General features: G+C 43.0%; 1 protein-coding gene across 6 annotated transcripts in view; it reads right to left on the bottom strand.

The window, feature by feature from the left end:
- Positions 1–19,293, bottom strand: part of HELZ (helicase with zinc finger) — a 162,774-nt gene that overhangs the window by 124,302 nt on the left and 19,179 nt on the right. For all 6 annotated transcript variants that reach the window (XM_086687797.1, XM_086687802.1, XM_086687801.1 and 3 more), the window contains 3 exons: positions 13,565–13,792; positions 11,212–11,248; positions 2,024–2,148 (listed from right to left, as the gene is read on the bottom strand). In XM_086687797.1, the coding sequence (XP_086543923.1) occupies positions 2,024–2,148; positions 11,212–11,248; positions 13,565–13,774 (372 nt within the window). In that variant the 5' untranslated portion in view covers positions 13,775–13,792. The remainder of the gene's footprint in view (positions 1–2,023; positions 2,149–11,211; positions 11,249–13,564; positions 13,793–19,293) is intronic.

The raw sequence follows: 19,293 nt of genomic DNA, 5'->3' as shown, positions 1-19,293 counted from the left end.
ATATATTTATTTGCAGTGAAAACACAACTTTGCTCCAGGTTTTCACAATATATATCGATTCAGATGACTAAATGAGGTACAGAGAATTCATGCTGGCTTTCACTGTTTTGCACTGATTTCTCAGAAATATCCACAAATTTTGTAACAGTAACCAACTGATGAAAAAAAGTTTTAAAATATTTCTTCCAATTTCTATACACTGGGAACTCTAAAGTTCCAAAATGCTGTCTTTCAATTATCTCAACCAAAACCAAACAAAAACTCTAGAAAATGCTACATAAAAAATTTATCCTGAATGCCTGGGTGGCTCCGTTTGTTAAGCGTCAGACTCTTGATTTTGGCTCAGGTCATGATCTCACCATCTGTGAGATCAAGCCCCGTGTCAGGCTTTGTGCTGATAGCACGGAGCCTGCTTGGGATTATATGTGTCTCCCTCTCTCTCTGCCCCTCCCCTGCTCATGTGTGAACTCTTTCTTTCAAAATAAACTTAAAAATAAAATTTATCCCAAAGTCTGAATAGAATTAGATCATTCCATCAGAATGGTCAGAGTGGAATATTAACTTACACACATGAACATCTTCAGAAATAGAATTATTACTTTAGATAAATTTAAACATTTTATAAAACAAATGACTGGATTTAAGAACCCTGTATAATCACAAGTTGACAGAAGCATTTTAAAACCCCAAAATAAGGGGTGAGCCTGGCTGACTCAATCCATACAGCACATGACTCTTGATCTCACAGTTCAAGCCCCACATTGAGCCTAGGGCTTACTTAAAAAATGAAATGAAATGGAATGGAATGGAATGGAATGGAATGGAATGGAATGGAATGGAATGGAATGAAATGAAATGAAATGAAATGAAATGAAATGAAATGAAATGAAATGAATCGAATCATCCCCCAAATATTCCCAGGTTTTATTAAATTATATCTTTAAAGAAAATCATCTGGGGGCGCCTGGGTGGCGCAGTCGGTTAAGCGTCCGACTTCAGCCAGGTCACGATCTCGCGGTCCGTGAGTTCGAGCCCCGCGTCGGGCTCTGGGCTGATGGCTCAGAGCCTGGGGCCTGTTTCCGATTCTGTGTCTCCCTCTCTCTCTGCCCCTCCCCCGTTCATGCTCTGTCTCTCTCTGTCCCAAAAAAAATAAAAAAAAAGAAAAATAAAAAAGAAAAATAAAAAAAAATAAAAAAAAAGAAAGAAAATCATCTGGGGGTGCCTAGCTGGCTTGCTCAGTGCAGCAGGTGACTTTTGATCTTGGGGTTATGAGTTGGAGCCCAACGCTGGATACAGAAATTACTTAAAAATAAAAAAAATCTGGGGCGCCTGGGTGGCTCAGTCGGTTAAGCATCTGACTTCAGCTCAAGTCATGATTTCATGGTTCATGAGTTCAAGCCCTACATTGGGCTCTGTGCTCTGTGCTCAGAGCCTGGAGCCTACTTAGGATTCTATGTCTCCCCTTCTCTCTGCCTTCCCCTGCTCACGCTCTCTCTCTCTCTCAAAAATAAACATTAAGTGGGGCGCCTGGGTGGCGCAGTCGGTTAAGCGTCCGACTTCAGCCAGGTCACGATCTCGCGGTCCGTGAGTTCGAGCCCCGCGTCAGGCTCTGGGCTGATGGCTCAGAGCCTGGAGCCTGTTTCCGATTCTGTGTCTTCCTCTTTCTCTGCCCCTCCCCCGTTCATGCTCTGTCTCTCTCTGTCCCAAAAATAAATAAACGTTGAAAAAAAAAAAAATAAACATTAAAAAACAATAACTATCTTAAAAAAAATAAATCTTTAAAGAAAATCATTATCTTACAGTTTCACAGTTTTAAAAAGTACCTGCAATTCTTATATATAGTATCACAAATGACTACAAGAATACAATGATTAAGCATCAGTTTGTTGAACAGAAACTTTGATTGCCAATAGGAGGAAGTAAGAGGGAAGCACAGACTGAACTGCTTCTTTCCACCACACGCCTTAGGAGTTAAATAAATGGATCCGTTTCGGACATTCAGGATCGGAGCTCCTCAACGTACCAGGGACTCTCCTGTCAGCGACTTGGCAAGAATGCTGGATACAGGCTGGAGCTTTCCTTTCAGCTGCATGCAGCAAAGCACTGCCTGGAAGGCACCATCTCCCGTGGCCAGGCCTTCCCCCAGCACTGTCAGGAAGAAATAGCCAGCATTAACCACGTAACATTCGACACATACATTTTCCTGATTGTAATGTTAGCACACTATCACAAGGATGACTACTTATATGCTAAACGAACAACTTCAAGGGGCGCCTGGGTGGCTCAGTCGGTTAAGCGTCCAACTCTTGATTTCAGCTCAGGTCATGATCTCGTGCTCGTGGGTTTGAGCCTCACGTTGGGCTTCGTGCTGAGAGCTCAGGGTCTGCTTGGGATTCTCTCTCTCCTTTTCTCTCTGCTCCTTGCCTGCTCTCTTTCAAAATAAATAAAAACTTAAAAAAAAAAAAATTCAAGTACTAGAGGAAAGCAGTGATGTTTCTGTTCTGTCCAAGACATGCATAAAGAGAAGAACAGAGGGACTTGGGTGGCTCAGTCGGTTAGGCATCCAACTCCTGACTTTGGCTCAAGTCATGATCTCACAGTTCATGGGATCAAGGCCCATGTCAGGCTCAGAGCTGACAGCATGGAGCCTGCTTGGGATTCTCTCTCCCTCTCTCTCTCTGCCCCTCCTCTGCTCGTGTGCCCTATCTCTCTAAAAATAAATAAATAATTTTCTTTAAAAAATTAATTAATGAGGGGCGCCTGGGTGGCGCAGTCGGTTAAGCGTCCGACTTCAGCCAGGTCACGATCTCGCGGTCCGTGAGTTCCAGCCCCGCGTCCGGCTCTGGGCTGATGGCTCGGAGCCTGGAGCCTGTTTCCGATTCTGTGTCTCCCTCTCTCTCTCTGCCCCTCCCCTGTTCATGCTCTGTCTCTCTCTGTCCCAAAAATAAATAAAAAACGTTGGAAAAAAAATTAAAAAATTAATTAATGAAAGAACATAAGACAGTCCACATATCTAACTCACTCCAGCCTACAATCAGTAGGATCACACCAAGAATCACAGGCAGAATCAACCTCAAAGCTCTCTCTAGAGGGAAAAATACCGTTCAACCTATGACAGCTGGGTAAATGAGGGATATTAAATGGCAGAAACATTCTCTGAATAAAATTTCCACATTTTCCACAGTGACACTTAAAATGCATAAGAACGGAAACTACAAAACTCAACAGGTGGTATTCCTAAGCAGGTAAGAATTCGCTTTCATCAAAACCAGCAAGATTAACTGAGAACCCAAATGTCACATGGCCATAGCAAATGCTAATCAAATTGCTTGCAAGTGTTTGCAGATTTAATACAATCACAAGAGCACATATTTAGAACAATACAGAATATACTCATTTTTATGCTACGTCATTTGAGATGATTTCTCACAGCAACTGTAATGGCTCAACTAGTAAAACAATCTGTATCTTTCTCTTCACTGCTAAGTCCAAGACTCTATTTTTAGTTTGTACACACTTTAGCTTCCTTTGCAACAAAATAATTTGCCGGAATAAAATATTTTGGAAACTGCATTTTTTTCTAATTATTTCCAAGGAAATGTTTAAGTATCAGTACACTACATATTTAAAGTCTATCAGGTCTGCTCATAATGTATTTATTTTGGTTGTACTGAACATATCTTTTCATTATATTGTTCAATTTTTCCATTACAACAAATAACATTATAACAACACTAATAAAACCCTACATAAAAATTCCCCATAGGTCCATCACTCGACCAAACAGACTGTGTTCACTTACTTACGTTCTCTTCCAATTTTTATCAATATTTACATAATTTTTTACATGATTATAACGGATATAAACATAACAGTCTGTATTCTGCTTTATCTCCCCTTCACATATTCAAGATCTTCCATGTTCTGAGGGTTGTGTTTATCATATTATTGTCCATCCAGTGTTCCATCAAGTAGATTTATCAATTTATTTCACTACTCCCTAGCTCCAGAACAATCCCAATTTTTAACTATTGAAACTAACACTGCAATAAACATCCTTATGCCTATACTTTTATTAAAGCAGATTACTAAATTGAAAGTTGCAGTCTCTCTGTAGTTAAGCTTTCATTCAATTACTTTTAGTGCGGGCCAACCTGTTGTCTTGCTCCCTCCTCCACATTACAGATCTACTCAACTGTCCCTGGGTAATTCCTGTAAGTGGTTAACTCCAACGGAGTATCGTGAAGAATATCTTGAACATCTTGTAGGATTCCCCAGTAAGTCTATGTCTCCCTCAGCTCTTACTATTCCTAAAACTACTCAATTAGGACCATTGGGAGTGAGGGAGGCAAACCACAAGACACCCTTAAATACAGAAAACAAACTGAGGGTGGACGGGGGCGGGGGAAGGGAGGAATGGGCACTGAGGAGGGCACTTGTTGGGCTGAGCCCTGGGTGCTGTATGGCAACCGGACAATAAATTATATTTGAAAACGAATAGGACCGTTGGCAAAGGCACTTTAGCTCTCTGGCCCTCAGTGTGATCACCTGTAAAACAGAAACGGGTAAGTTTGTTGTAAGGCTCAAATAATACACTGCAAATATAATGCTCTGAAGAAAAGCCAGTCCTACTAAGGGCTGAACTATTTACCTTCGCTAAGCCTGCTTCCTCCCCTGTAAAATGGAGGTGACGGGAGCTACCTAATAAGGCTACAGTGAAGATGAACTGTGTTAATTATGTCAAGTAGGAGACTAGCAGTCTCCTCGTAAGAGTCCCCTAGATGTTACCCTCCCCTTGTAAAAATTATAAAGCAGTGCTGAGTGCTGCTAAGGAAATATCCTAGTTCCTTTCCAGTAATTGGGTCCTAAGAAACTAGTTGTCAAAAGCCGAAGAATGTTTCAGGAAAACGAAAAATCTGTAAGAATATTTCAACCTCAGGTGATTATGTCGTGTTTAAAGAATATTAAATCACATGATATTTTACAAAGCCTTTTATAGATATTTAGTTTCATACAAGGTATTTGCTGAATTTTACTGTGCAAAAGCTCTTGCATTGCACTCATGTTTGAAGGCCTCGATATTTATCAAAATTACGTTTCCTTTTTTTCTTTCTCTCCCTTTTTTAGACAAGAATCAGTACCGATGCACTTTTTTCTAACTGTTGCCCTAAAATGCGATGCAGTTTGTCTTGCAGGATCCCACATAAAGAACTGTCGCAAAAAACCAGTCAACAATTATACGTAAAAAACTCTCCTGCTTTTGTATCATATAACGAGATTAAACTGCAATATGCCAACCTGGTCCCTTATCATCTGTAATATCTTGAAAAGGCTTGAAAGAAAACAAAATACAGCCTCATGCATTGTTAAACTTGCCTTAGCTATAATCACTGAACTTGCCAAAAGAGAGAACATTAAGAATGTAATCTAGGGGCACCTGGGTGGCTCAGTCAGTTGCGTGTCCACATTCAGCTCAGGTCATGATCTCACAGTTCGTGAATCTGAGCCCCACATCAGGCTCATTGCTGTCACCCGCTTCGGATCCTCTGTCCCCCTCTCTTTCTGCCCCTCTCCCGCTTGCGCTTTCTCTCTCAAAAATACATAAAAATTTCTTAAGTAAAATTCATTTTTTTTTTTTTTAATTTTTTCAATGTTTATTTATTTTTGGGACAGAGAGAGACAGAGCATGAACGGGGGAGGGGCAGAGAGAGAGGGAGACACAGAATCGGAAACAGGCTCCAGGCTCTGAGCCATCAGCCCAGAGCCTGACGCGGGGCTCGAACTCACGGACCGTGAGATCGTGACCTGGCTGAAGTCGGACGCCTAACCGACTGCGCCACCCAGGCGCCCCTAAAATTCATTTTTAAAAAGTGTAATCGGGACGCCTGGGTGGTTCAGTCAGTTGAGTGTCCGACTCTTGATCTCAGCTCAGGTCATGATCTTGTGGTCCATGGGTTCGAGCCCCGCATTAGGCTCTGTCTTGATCCTGCTTGAGATTCTGTCTCTCCTTCTCTCTGCCCCTCCCCTGCCTGTGCTCGCTCTCTCTCAAAAGAAATAAATAAACTAAGAAAAGATTAAAAAAAAAAAAGCGTAATCTCATCTTGAGCAATTGTAAATATGTTACAACGCCTTGCAGAAAAATTCTCTTCCCACCAACTATCTGTAAGATTTTACTGTAAGCACACAACTGTTCCCAAACTGGACCACTCCTTCCTGTCTACTGAGTTACCAAGGAGGAGACCTGCAAGTCTTACCTCCGCTGCTATGCTCAGGTCTCTACCCCTTCTCTATCTTTAGTTTCTGTAATATGTATTACTTGAAATATTTTAGACCAGAAGCTAATATTAAAGGAACAGTCATTCAACTGTTGCCACAAAATAGCCTCTGGCTATCCAAAGGACACAATCAACAATTAAAATGTAATTCCCCTTCTTTAAATTACATGCAGCGAGAAAGGTGATTTAAAATAAGCCTTAAGCATAGTAAGTAGTAGGATTCTGTATGTTTTCAGTCACATCACCATATCAGGTTGTTTCATCAAGTCCTTAGTTATTTTTAAAATCTTTGGGTGGCTGGGTCAGTTGTTAGTTGAGTGTCCGTCCGACTTTGGCTCAGGTCATGATCTCAGGGTTCGTGAGTTCAAGCCCCGCAGTGACCTCGCGACTCTCAGCACAGAGCCCACTTTGGATCCTCTGTCTCCCTCTCTGCCCCTCCTTGCTCACACTCTCTCTTTCAAAAATAAACATTAACTAATTAAATCTTTTATTGAAATGCTAGGCCTGATCAAGGTATTTTTCCAAAATGCTCAATGTATACCAAAGGAGGCAAGAATATACAATGGGGAAAACAGAGTCTCTTCAGTAAATGCTGTTGGGAAAACTGGACAGCTACATGCAAAAGAATGAAACCGGACCGCTGTCTTATACCATACACAAAAACAAACTCAAAATGGATTAAATACCTAAAAGAAGTGAAACCATGAAACTGTTGGAAGAAAACACAGGCAGTAATCTCTTTGACATCGGCCTCAGCAACATTTTTCTAGGTCTGTCTCCTCAGGCGAGGGAAACAAAAGCAAAAGTAAACTATTGGGACTACACCAAAATAAAAAGCTTTTGCACCGCAAAGGAAATCATCAATAAAAAGAAAAGGCAGGGCGCCTGGGTGGCTCAGTCAGTTAAGCACCCCACTCTTGATTTCGGATCAGGTCATGATTTCACGGTTCGTGAGATCAAGCCTTACATCAGGCTCCGCGCTGACAGCACAAAGCCTGCTTGGGATTCTCTCTCCCACTCCGTCCTTCCCTCCCCAGGTTGGATGTGCTCACACTCTCCCTCAAAATAAGTAAACTTTTAAAAAAAATTATGATTCTAATTTAGTTCTTGGCTTGGAAATAAATCAGCCATAAAAAATATTTTGGGGACAACCAAGTAAATTTGATTAGAGAGCGGGTTTTAGGTAATATTAGGGAATTACTGTCAATTTTTTTAAATTTATTTATTTTGAGAGAGACAAAGACAGCATGAGGGGAAGGGCAGAGAGAGAGAGGGAGAGAGAGAATCCCAAACAGGCTCTGCACTGCCAGCACAGAGCCCAAAGCGAGGCTCAGCCTCACAAAACCACAGGGAATTACTGCCCATTTTATTTGTTAATAATAATAACATTGTGGTTATGCATTTATGGCCTTATTTTTTAGAGATGAATACTAACATGGCTAGGGGTAAATATCACGATGCCCAGCATTATTTTTAAATATGTCAGAAAAAAGTGAATATGGTCAAATGTTACAATCTGAGAATATGAATGCGTATTAAACTATCTGTTCTATTTTCCTATGTATTTTAATTTCTTCATAATACAAAACAACTTTTAACGTTTTTTAATTCTATAACCAAGACTGCCTGCCTGCTTTCCTAACGCTGTCTGAGAAAGTGAAATCAGAAGGTCAGAAGCAGCAAATGGAAAGGGGGAGGAGGTAGTTACAACAGGGCACGTTGAGAGTTGCAAGGAATGCAAACTGACAGCCTCACGGTAAGGGAACAGATGTCAAAACAATATGGCTCAGTCAGTTAGGTGTCCGACTCTTATTTCAGCTCAGGTCAGGATCTCCCAGTTCATGGCATAGAGTCTCGCATGGGGCTCCACACTGTCCGCTTGGGATCCTCTGTCTCCCTCTCTCTCTCTGCCCTTCCTCTGCCCGTGCTCTCTCAAAATAGATAAATAAACTTAAAAAAAAAAAAAAAAAGATATACCGTATTACGTAATACTTACGACGGCAAACGTAAGGTTGGGGCCGCTAGGATACGAACAGTTCTCCGGTGTTACAAAGTAGTATAATAATTAACAGACGGAGGTTCTTGACTTGCTTTTTATTACTAACTCACTGCCTGACCATGGTATTTTATTTTACATAATGTTACCAAAAGTTGAAAGAGAAAAAAAAAATTCATCTAATAGCAGAAACTCTACAACTAGCAATACATACATATAAACTTGGCTAATCTTCCCGAATGTCTGTTTCAAGTGAACAACTATATACACTGCTCTGGCATCTTAGCAAGCATTTTCCATGTGCTTCCGTATCACATAGATGGTAACAAGGAATGCATAGAATTTCATTAAAAGAACTCCTCCATTACTGGAAGCTAACTGATTTTTCACTTTTACACACAGCACTGCAATGAACACCATTCCACATACAATTTCTTCTTTCTTTTGGATTATTTACTTGGGATAGCATCCCAGAAATGAGATTAGTGGGTCGAAGGGTATAAGCATATTACCAAGCTGCATTCTGCTTCACACTCCACCAACACAAGAGTATATTTATTTCATTACGACTTTATCCTAGACATTGGTTAAGCTTTTTTCCCCCAACATCATAGAGGTGTGATTGGTATACAAAAACTGCATATAATTAATGTATACAATCTGGTGAGTTTGTATATATGTATTCACGCATGTTACTATCATCACAATGCAGGTAGTAAACATATAAACATATCCATCACCTCCAAAAGATTCCTGGTTAAACACTTATTTTAGTAATTCAGTAGTTGTAAAGTAGTATCTAACTTTAAAACTGCTAAATGAGGGGCGCCTGGGTGGCTCAGTCAGTTAAGCGTCCGACTTCAGCTCAGGTCATGATCTCGCAGTCTGTGAGTCCGAGCCCCGCATCGGGCTCTGTGCTGACCGCTCGGAACCTGGAGCCTGTTTCGGATTCTGTGTCTCCCTCTCTCTCTGACCCTCCCCCGTTCATGCTCTGTCTCTCTCTGTCTCAAAAATAAATAAACGTTTAAAAAAAAAAAAAGAAACAACAGAAAAATGCAACCTTTTCCGTATGCTCCTTCACCAATAGCATTTACTCTCCTGTGACTTCTCACAAACCATTTAACCTTCTGGGACTTTGTACATCTCCAAGATGAGAAGACTGTATTCCACCTCACTAATCCTCAAGGGAGCGAAAATTAAAGAAAGAGTGTCCATTTCTCACACGTGAGGTTGGCAAAACATCAAGACTGGCAGGTTCCAGTGTCCGTGTGGTTACACGGCAGGGCCATACGCATGTGCTGCTGGTGGGTGTGTGCACCTGAACTAATCTGACAGCGTCTGTTAAAACTGTCAGTATACAATTTTAACCCAGACATCCAACTTTTAAGACTATCCTACGGAAACTAGCAACACTAAAGAAGAATATGTTTTTATTACAGGATGGATTATAATGACAAACGAAGACACAAGAACCACCTGAACGCCTACCGATATGAGAAGTTTTGAGGAAACAGGAAAACATTTATAGTATGGAATATTAAGCAGTAATTGGAACTGGAGAAACTTAGAAAGATATCCATGACAGGTACCCAGGTGGCTCAGTTGGTCCAGTGTCCGACTCTTGATCTTGGCTCACATCATAATCTCACGGTTCATGAGTTCGAGCCCCACATCAGGCTCTGCACTGACAGTGCGGAGGCTGCTTGGGATCCTCTCTCCCTCTCTCTCTCTCTCTCTGCCCCTTCCCCGCTCGCTATGTCTCTCTCTCTCAAAATAAATAAATAAACTTTAAAAAAATAAATAAAAACAGAAATTAAAAAAAAGAAAGACACCTATCTATGATCTGTTGGTATGTAAGAAAGCAATCTGCTTTGTACTGATCACATGAATCTTTTTTAATTTTTAAAGGAAAACCCCTATCTACATATTTTAGGCATTTGTGTTTATCACTATAGAGAAAGATACCAAAGATACAGCAAGGTAATAACCATGATTTCTTCAGATGGGATAAAAAGGGGAAATGATTCCCTTCTTCATATTCCTCTATATTATCTGACTTATTGTTATTTGGCTCCCTGGTAATTTTATTTTTTGTTGTTGTTGTGGGTAATTTTAAATGTCCAGAGATAGTAAAGGTTTTGTTAAAGGGCGTTCACGTTCTTCAGTGAACGGTTAAATTATGTCCAATATGCCACAGGAGTATGTCAGATAGTTTTTAAGGTTTACAACAAGAACAGTTAATACTTTTAAAAGTTTTGATACAAAGGAGTAATAAAACAATTAACCTCTGTTTAACACTCAGCACCCCTTCCCCAAATTCTGGATAAACGAAACATTCTATTATTCAAATCACAGCTGTGATTGAAGCAAAACTTCCCACCACACACTGTACACCCCTTCTCCCACTCACTCTGAGATTCATTCCAGTGAACTGGCAGGAATCACGAAGAGAAGCGTTCCTATTCTACGGGTACCCAAAGAGCAAAAATCTTTCTAGTTAATCTCTCGCCCAAAGAAAACAGAAATAAAGCACTAACGAGCATGCCAGTCAGGCAGGCTCTCTTCTCTAAGGGACATCTACTGAAGGGAAAAAAACATTCTAGGATGGACAGACAAGCCTCTCAATTTATCCAAGCTTAACATCTTAATCAATGTGTGTTACAGGTCTTAAAATTTGGCTCTTACTGACTAAAAATACTCACACAAACTTTAAAAGGACATATCAGTGTTCCCACTCATGACGATGAACAACGTTCAGATGTACATCCGTCAGAGCAGGAAAGTCGTCATCCACATTAGTTACTAGTAACCACAGTGAGGGGGTTTCAAATGTTTTAATCTCTCTTGAAATTAGCATATAAAAAATCAAATCTTAAACACTGCTCAATTTAAATAACTCAAAATTTTCAAAGCAGAAAACAGTCCCATTCTTAAACATACCATGCCTACAATCTTCATCAGCTTGCCCATAGTTTTTCTGCAAAATAAAAGATACAAGATAAAATTAAGTCGTTCAAGGGCAGCTTAAAACAGATTTTATCAAAAACAAAAACAAAAACTCAACTTTGTTTCAAAGTGTGATTATTAATGTTTGGAATTTAATATTCACAGAGCAAAACTAACTCATGTGCTCTACCAACAATATAATGTCCTTCCCTGTCCATTACTCACACTCCTTCTCACCTTCTCTACTTCCAAACCACCAGAACCTCCTCCCTCACGATCACGCTCAGCTAACGACTCCCCTGAGAAAACAGAGCCCTGAGAAGAGAGTTCCCGAGGACTGTCACCCCATGTCTGCCCGCTTCCCAGTGCACTCTCTGCCTTCCGCCTGTTACCAGGCCAGCCTCCAGAGCCCTTTCTAGCGTACCGCTGGGGCAGACCTGCTCTATAACCCGCTCAAGAACATCGCTCCGGCAAGCCGCCTCTACTCCTACATCGCTGACTTTTTTGCTTTCCATTGATTCAGTCCTTTAAACAAACATGGGGCTACTTCACCCATCTTAAAAAAATCCTTCTTGTGACCTCACTTCTCCCACCAGTTACCACTCTCACTTTTTTGTGCCTCTTTGGGACAAAACTCCCCGAGAACTGTCTATACTCATGTACTTCAATTCCTTCCCGGTGACCCTCGAACTGTCTTTAGTCAGATGTACACCGCCACTCCACGGAGGCTGCTCTCGTGCTGGTCTCCAGTGACCTCCACTGCATCCAGCCGGACACGCGGTCTACACTGACTCGTTCCCATTCAGATGCACTGTCACATCTCCGTCGCCTCTCAATTCTCACTACTACATTCACAGCAACAGACACTGCTGACCACTCTCTCACTTGGATCCACTTTCTTTACTTGGCTGCGGGTTCACGGCCCTCCCTTAGTTTTCCTTTACGTCAAGGGTTGCTCTTTAGGCTGCTTTGCTGGTTCCTCTTCTTCTCCTGCACCTCTTCACACTGTAGTGCCATTAAGACTAAGTCCTCGGTCCTCTCCTCTTCTCTATGTACATTCGTTCATTCCCTTGGTGATCTCACCCAGGCTCAAGACTTTAGATGTCATCTACAGGCCCCCAACTCTTAAGTCAGTATCTTTGACCCAGACCTCTCTCCCAAACTCCACACCTGCCTGACTGCTTCCTCAACATCTCCAGCCGGCTATCTAAATGACATCTCAAACTCAGGATGTCCAAAACTGAACTCCCAACTTGCCCCACAAAACCTGTGCACCACCGACAGCCTTGTCATCTCAGTTGAGGAAACTCCACTTTCCAATTGCTCAGACAAAGCAACATCGAAGTAAGTAATCTGTGACTGCTCTCTCTCTCACTCCCTGCATTCAACGTATTAGGAAATCATACTAGTCCGACCTTCAACTTAGAACCAGAATCAAACCACTCCCCAGTCTCTCTGCGGCCGCCATTTTGCCTGAGTCACTATCATGTCTGGCCTGGATTATTCCAACAGCTTCCCAACTAGTCCCCCTGCCTCACTTACCCCTCCAGAGTCTACCCTCAATATAAAAGTCAAAGAATCCCTACCAAATCAGATCATGCCATTCCTCTGCTCAAAACCTAACAAGAGCTCCCCAACTTAAGTAGAAGAAAACCAGGTCCTTATAGGGACCTGGAGGGCCCCACAGGATTCAGCCCCATTGCCCACTCCCCCTCACATACTTTTCTCCAGCACACTGGTCTTCTAGCTATTTCTCAAATATGCCAGGCAGGCTTCTGCCTCAGAACCTTCGCACTGACTGTTGCCTCTGCCTGTAATGTTCTTCCTCCAGATTTTGACATGGCTCGCTCCCTTGCCTCCTTCGTATCGCCTTATCAGCAAAGCCGACCCTGACCACTCAATTTCAAATTGCAACCCCAACCCTAACCCTATATCCCCAAATCTCCCTTGCCATGACTTTTTTTTTCAGCAGACTGCTACCTTCTAACACTCTCAAGTGTCTACTTATGTGTAATATGTACTGTTTAGGGTCTGTCCCCCAGCTAGAAAAAATATCGTGAAGATCATTTTTTTCCACCAATGTCTATCAAGTACCTAGACCAGTGTCCGGTACATAGTATACACTCAATAAATATTTGCTGAATGAGTGGATAACCCAAAATGCTATACAACAAATTATATTAAACAATTTTAAAGGTGTAAAAACAGTTGTTGCTGTCAAACACGTTCAGCAATCACTAGCCACATCAGCCCGGACTTAGGTGATTGTGGCCAACAATTTTCCCCACTCAATGAAAAAGTCCATTTTTCATGGCTCAGCATTGGCTTATTGACAGTGTTTACCCACCAGTTGCAAAAACGAGGCGATTCTGTAAAGAAGACTCTCAATTTTGATGCTTTCTATCTCCAGTGGACATGGCCCTGTGAAGTCGGCCATGGAGTACTGGCCAAGAGAAAGGAGGGCCTCTGTGCAGTGCTTGAGGGTCATTTCATAGTCCTGCCTCTTAAGTGATTCGCACGCTTGTTCACATGACTTCTCAGCTCTTCTGTCTTCCATGACTCAGGGACAAAAATCCTAAAGACAGAAAGAAAGGACAGGTCAGAGAAGGTTTTAAAATCTCACTCGTTTTCAATTCTAGTCTCATTCCTACCTCCGTTGGTTTAATTATCTCTCGGAATAGTTACTCTCAACCAGCCTTCTGATCAAGGTCACAGCTAAGCTTGTGATGCTACAAAATCTATAGTTCTTTTACATTTTATGAAGTCTTTACTAAGATCCAAGCATAATGTCAACCGTAAGTCGAGATCACGCAACGAACCACCAAATGTAGAAATGAGTCAAATTGATAAAGGAAACATGACTTTGAGTACTGCAAGGTACAACAAACCATGAAGGCTGTTTTGTGTGTTTTTTTTAAACCAGAAGGTACAGAAATGCTTCATATCCAAACCTCCCAATTTCAGTATTGTAATTCCGTGACTGGGATCGCAGAGAATCAAGACCTATACCGTGCAGGATTTTTCCCACCAACATAAAAACCTGGTTAAAATGCCAGTTTGAACCGCCTATTCATTCAATTCGGCAAACATTCCCCGAGGCCGGGCCCTGTGCTAGCAGCCCCGAAGTCCACGACGGAGCACAGCACAGCTGCTCTCAGGCAACTCCGACTCTGGCAAGAGCAGCAATTCCGAGAAAGACTTATTCCATCCGCCACAAGGCATGAGCTGGCCTCGAAAAGTGAACGGGAGTTCCCTACACAGAGATGACAGGGAGAGCGTACGTGGGATTTCCAGAGAGAAGAGTTCAAGTGAAACCACCAAGAGGAACAACCGCATGACCTAAACTCCAGGTGTGTCATGGAAAGCGGAGGAGCCGCGAATGACCTCAAGGGCCGCAAGAAGGGAGGGCTTTATTCCACAGGCGCCGGGGCGTGATGGGCTGTCACAGGAAGAAGGAGGCTCTCCCACAGAAGTGGCGTAAGAACAGGCGAGAAGCGGGCACGGCCATCAGGAAGACACCACCACGGCGGTCCGAGGAGGAGAGTCTGCGAATGCAAGCCCGGCCTCGCCCCAGCTGGATGGCTCACGGCGAGAGCACGACGCCTGGGCAGAGAGGACCTCAACCCCGTGGACTGCCGATCACGACACTGCGTCGTGGGAGCACTCTCGCGGACCGCCCGTCACCAGCTCGGTCAGGCACGGAGAGTGCGTTTCCTGCCCCCCCCCCCCCCCACCTCGCTTGCCGGCCCTCCTGCTCTTCCCCACCTTCCACCTGACCCACCGGCCCCAGGTGCTCATCGGTCCCTCTCGCCTCCTCTCCTGCGCGCAGCCCCGGCGAGCCTCCTGCCGCCTCTCCAGCTCTGACGGCCACCTGGCCCCAGGCTCCCCTGCTCTTCTTCTGCCATGCACCGCACACAGCGAGAGCTGAGGGGAGAAAGCCGTGGACGGGCACCCAGAACACAGGGGCAGTGAGTTGGGCGTGATAACAGACGTCTGCAGAGGTCCGTCCGGGCCCCTTCAACTTGGAGATACTCGTAGGTCAAAAAGTGCAGGGGCACCTGAGTGGCTCAGTCGGGTAAGCACGGGACCCCTGATTTCAGCTCAGGGCATGGTCTCGCAGCTTCTGAGATCGAGCCCCACCCTGGGCTCATGCTGACAGTAGGGAGCCCGCTGAGGATTCTGTCTGTCTGTCTGTCTGTCTGTCTCTCTCTCAAAATGAATAAGTAAAACTTGCAAAGTGAATGACTTGCTTTAAAGAAAGGAAGACAAAATAGCGACACTACAAGATAATAACTGATTATAGAGACCTCAGATGATGCTACTGACACTTTGGTCCGAGTAGGTCTTTGCCGAGGGACAGCTGTCCTGGGTGCTGTAAGATATTTAGCAGCATCTCTGGCCAGTGGCACCTCCCAACTTGTGACAACCGAAAGTATCTCCAGACCGGAGCAAATGTCCCCTGGGGGGGGGGGGGGGGGGGACTCATTCCTGATTGACAACTACCGATACAAACGAGCTTCTCGCGTTGGCTTGCCAGACAATAGCAAAAGTAGATGCATAAACCCATGGACGCCAAAGGCCTCAGAATTGGCAAATCTTTCCTGTAAAATTCTCAGCCGCATCTAGAAAATATTACAAAAGAAGTGAAAAGAAAAGAAAAACTAAGAATGCACAAGCTAAAATCTTTCTTAGGGAGAGAACAGAGCACAGGGAGCCAGAGCACAGACGCAGAGCCAGAGGCCTTGCATTCAAAACTCACCGGCCCCCTCAACCACCGGCCCCCTCACTCAGATACTCACGAGCTGCACAGCCTGGGGCGAGTGACTTAACCTCCAGTATCCCACCCAACTTGCTCACCTCAAAACTGGCAAACAACTGGGGCGCCTGGGTGGCTCAGTCGGTTAAGCATCCGACTTCGGCTCAGGTCATGATCTCACAGTCCATGAGTTCGAGCCCCGTGTCGGGCTCTGTGCTGACAGCTCAGAGCCTGGAGCCTGTTTCGGATTCTGTGTCTCCCTCTCTCTCTGCCCCTCCCCTATTCATGCTCTGTCTCTCTCTGTCTCAAAAATAAATAAACGTTACCAAAAAAAAACTGGCAAACAACTACTGCCTACCTCCTATGGTTAATGCAGGATCAGGTGAAGTATCGTGTGTAGAACACTTACGAGAATGCCTAGCACACAGTAAGTGCTCAGGAAGCGTCAGCTATTGCTATTTCCCTAAAATTCCAAATTTTCAGTTTACATAAAGTAGAATCACTTCACTGATCTCAACATACAATACTATATTTACAGTAAACAAAATAACACTCTACGTAACTACCTAGTTAACAGAGGAATTATTTTCATCCATTTTACCCATCTCAATAAACTGATAATGATTACGCAAGAATCGCCGCTGGAGAAATAAGTACATTTGTGTGTCACTGATATACACAAGATAACCCCTAAAACTGGCTACAAAGGGAGATCACAAAGACTCCTGTCAACATCAGCCACCAAGCATACTCCCCAGGGATATCTCAAAACATTAATATATCAGCAGATTGGGGACAGAACTATTAACTTCAGCAGCTCCAGGGGGAATTAACTTGAAGAGTTAATGTCTGATTCATTAGGTTCAAGTGCCTATCTCAGAAGAGGATGTGAAGGTTTCTACCACACTTACCTTTGTTAATCAGGTCTTAATAATTAGTTTCTCCCCCAAGTCCTACCTGAACCTCACCAGGGGTACTTAGCTGTAGTGTGGACCTCAGTACAAAGCAGGTCTTATTCAACTATTTTCTCTGGTTTTTCAGAAAACAGAAGGACCTAGCTACACATCCTCCTTCTGAAGAAGTTAAAAAAGCTTCCTCATGGGTAAAATAAAAACTGCCAGTCAAAGTGAGACAATGTCTCAGCCATGCTAAAATGGACTATCGAAATACACAGTAAGAGATCTGGAACTACTACTCCTGGAAGAGGCCAGCACCCAGATACACCTCACTGTGTGGCTGACACTCTTGTCGAGGATACAGACACAGCTGTATCAACAACATACAATCCTACCGCCTGCCCAGAACAGCCTGATCCAAGGGCAAACAGTGACCAAGCTCTAAGAGTCTCTCCCATGGGGACAGGGAGGCCCAGGGAATGGAGATGAGTCCCGTGAATCACATGGATACAGGAAGAAGCATCACATCCGCCCATTGTGAGATCTACCCCCATCAGCCTTGATTCTTTCTCTTCCTGTTAAAAACAACCAACTTGCATAAAAAGAATATAAAACACTGTATGTAACTTTCTACAAACTCCTCCACCTGTGGGGAACATGGGCTTGGGAGTGTGTGACTTCACAGGCAAGGGAAACCAAGATTCCAACCCAAATCCATTAACTCCTGCAATCTGCTGCTGACCTATAAAAGAGACTAATATCATTAGTTGTTTGGCCACCCAGTATCCATTCCTTTTCCTGCTAACAAAAGCCCACATTTTCCCTTTGAGAATTCACCTCACCCCTACTCTCAGTCCATATGGTTCCTGAAGAGCAGACCGCATCAAGGAATCCAAGGGTGTCATGTGACCACAACTGGCTCATAGCCCCAAACACAAAGACTGGCTCAGGTAAGACATGTGACCCCATAAGAACCAATGAGACACGAGACTTCTGCTGAGGCTTCTGGGAAAAAGACAGGTGTTCTTTCCCACTAAACCTAAAGTGTGAGAGGCTCCCGGGGTTGAATATGCTGCAGCCACTTTTCTAACATATGGCCCCCTCAACTGAAGTCTGTACAGGAAAAGGCAGAGTTGATCCATAGGGAGAAACAGTCCTGATGACATCACTTGAGCCCCAACTCCAGCTAACTATGCCTGGACTTTGCAGTTAAGTGAGCCAAGAAATTTCTTTCTAGTTTAATCCAGGCAGTTGGGGCTAATTGATATACATGTATGTCTGATTAGCACCTCACAGGATGTGAAAAACTGAATGAGCTGATAATTGTCTTATAATATATATACACACAATTATTAGTAACACTGGCCACAGTTATTGATTGCTAATAATGGTAAATATAAAGAAGAAAAAAGCGGGCTTGGGAGAGAAATGGCTTAATGTGATACTTGGTTATTCTGCCTGTTAAAAATACAATTCTAGGAGCGCCTGGCTGGCTTAGTCAGTGAAGCACACAACTCTTGATCTCCGGGTTGTGAGTTCGAGCCCCACGTTGGGTGTAGAGATTACTTAAAAATAAAATCTTAAAGGGGCGCATGGGTGTCTCAGTCCATTAAGCTCAGGTCATGATCTCATCGTTCGGTTCATGAGTTTGAGCCCAGCATCCAGCTCTGCGCTGACAGAGCAGAGCCTAGTTTCCATCTCTCTGCCCATCCCTTGCACTCGCTGTCTCTCAAAAAATAAATAAACATTTAATAAAAATAAAAATGAGAGAAAGTGTGAAAGTCTTCACAAACCTAAGCCAATCATCTCCTTTGGTGAAGCAAAAGTCCTGTGCGTCCCTAAGACTAAGGATAAGGAGTATTTTAATTAGCACCACCTTTCCAAGAAATGATAACATTTGCACTTTCCACAAGTCAACTTTATAAGAACATCGCTATCACTAAGTTAGTTTTCACTACTTTTATAGAAAAGAAATTTGTTTTAAAATCTATCCATCTTAGTACAATAAAAAAAAAAAAAAAGGAAAGACACTGATAAATTGGACTTCATCAAAATTACACTTTGGCTCTTTGAAAGACACTGTTAAGAGAACGAAAACTAAAGACTAAGAAAAAATTATCTGCACATCACATGTCTGAAAGAGGATTTGTGTCTGAACACAGAAAGAAGTCTCAAAACTCAACAATAAGCAAACAACCAAATTAAAAGCTGGATAAAAGATTTCCACACACACTCCAAAGAGGGCATAATGATGGCAAATTAGCACATGAAAAGATGAGGCTTTAGTCATCAGAGAAATGCAAATTAAAACCCTGATTAGACACTACTACATACTATTAGAGTGGCTACATTACAAACATCGATAACATCGGCGATGCGGAAGAACTGGAACACTCAAGACATTGCTGGTGGGAATATAAAATG

Source organism: Puma concolor, chromosome E1 (assembly GCF_028749965.1).
Source record: "Puma concolor isolate L17-30 chromosome E1, mPumCon1.1.hap2, whole genome shotgun sequence".
NCBI lineage: Eukaryota > Metazoa > Chordata > Mammalia > Carnivora > Felidae > Puma > Puma concolor.
Note: the sequence above shows the minus strand (reverse complement) of the source record. Positions and strands in the feature narration are given on the sequence as shown.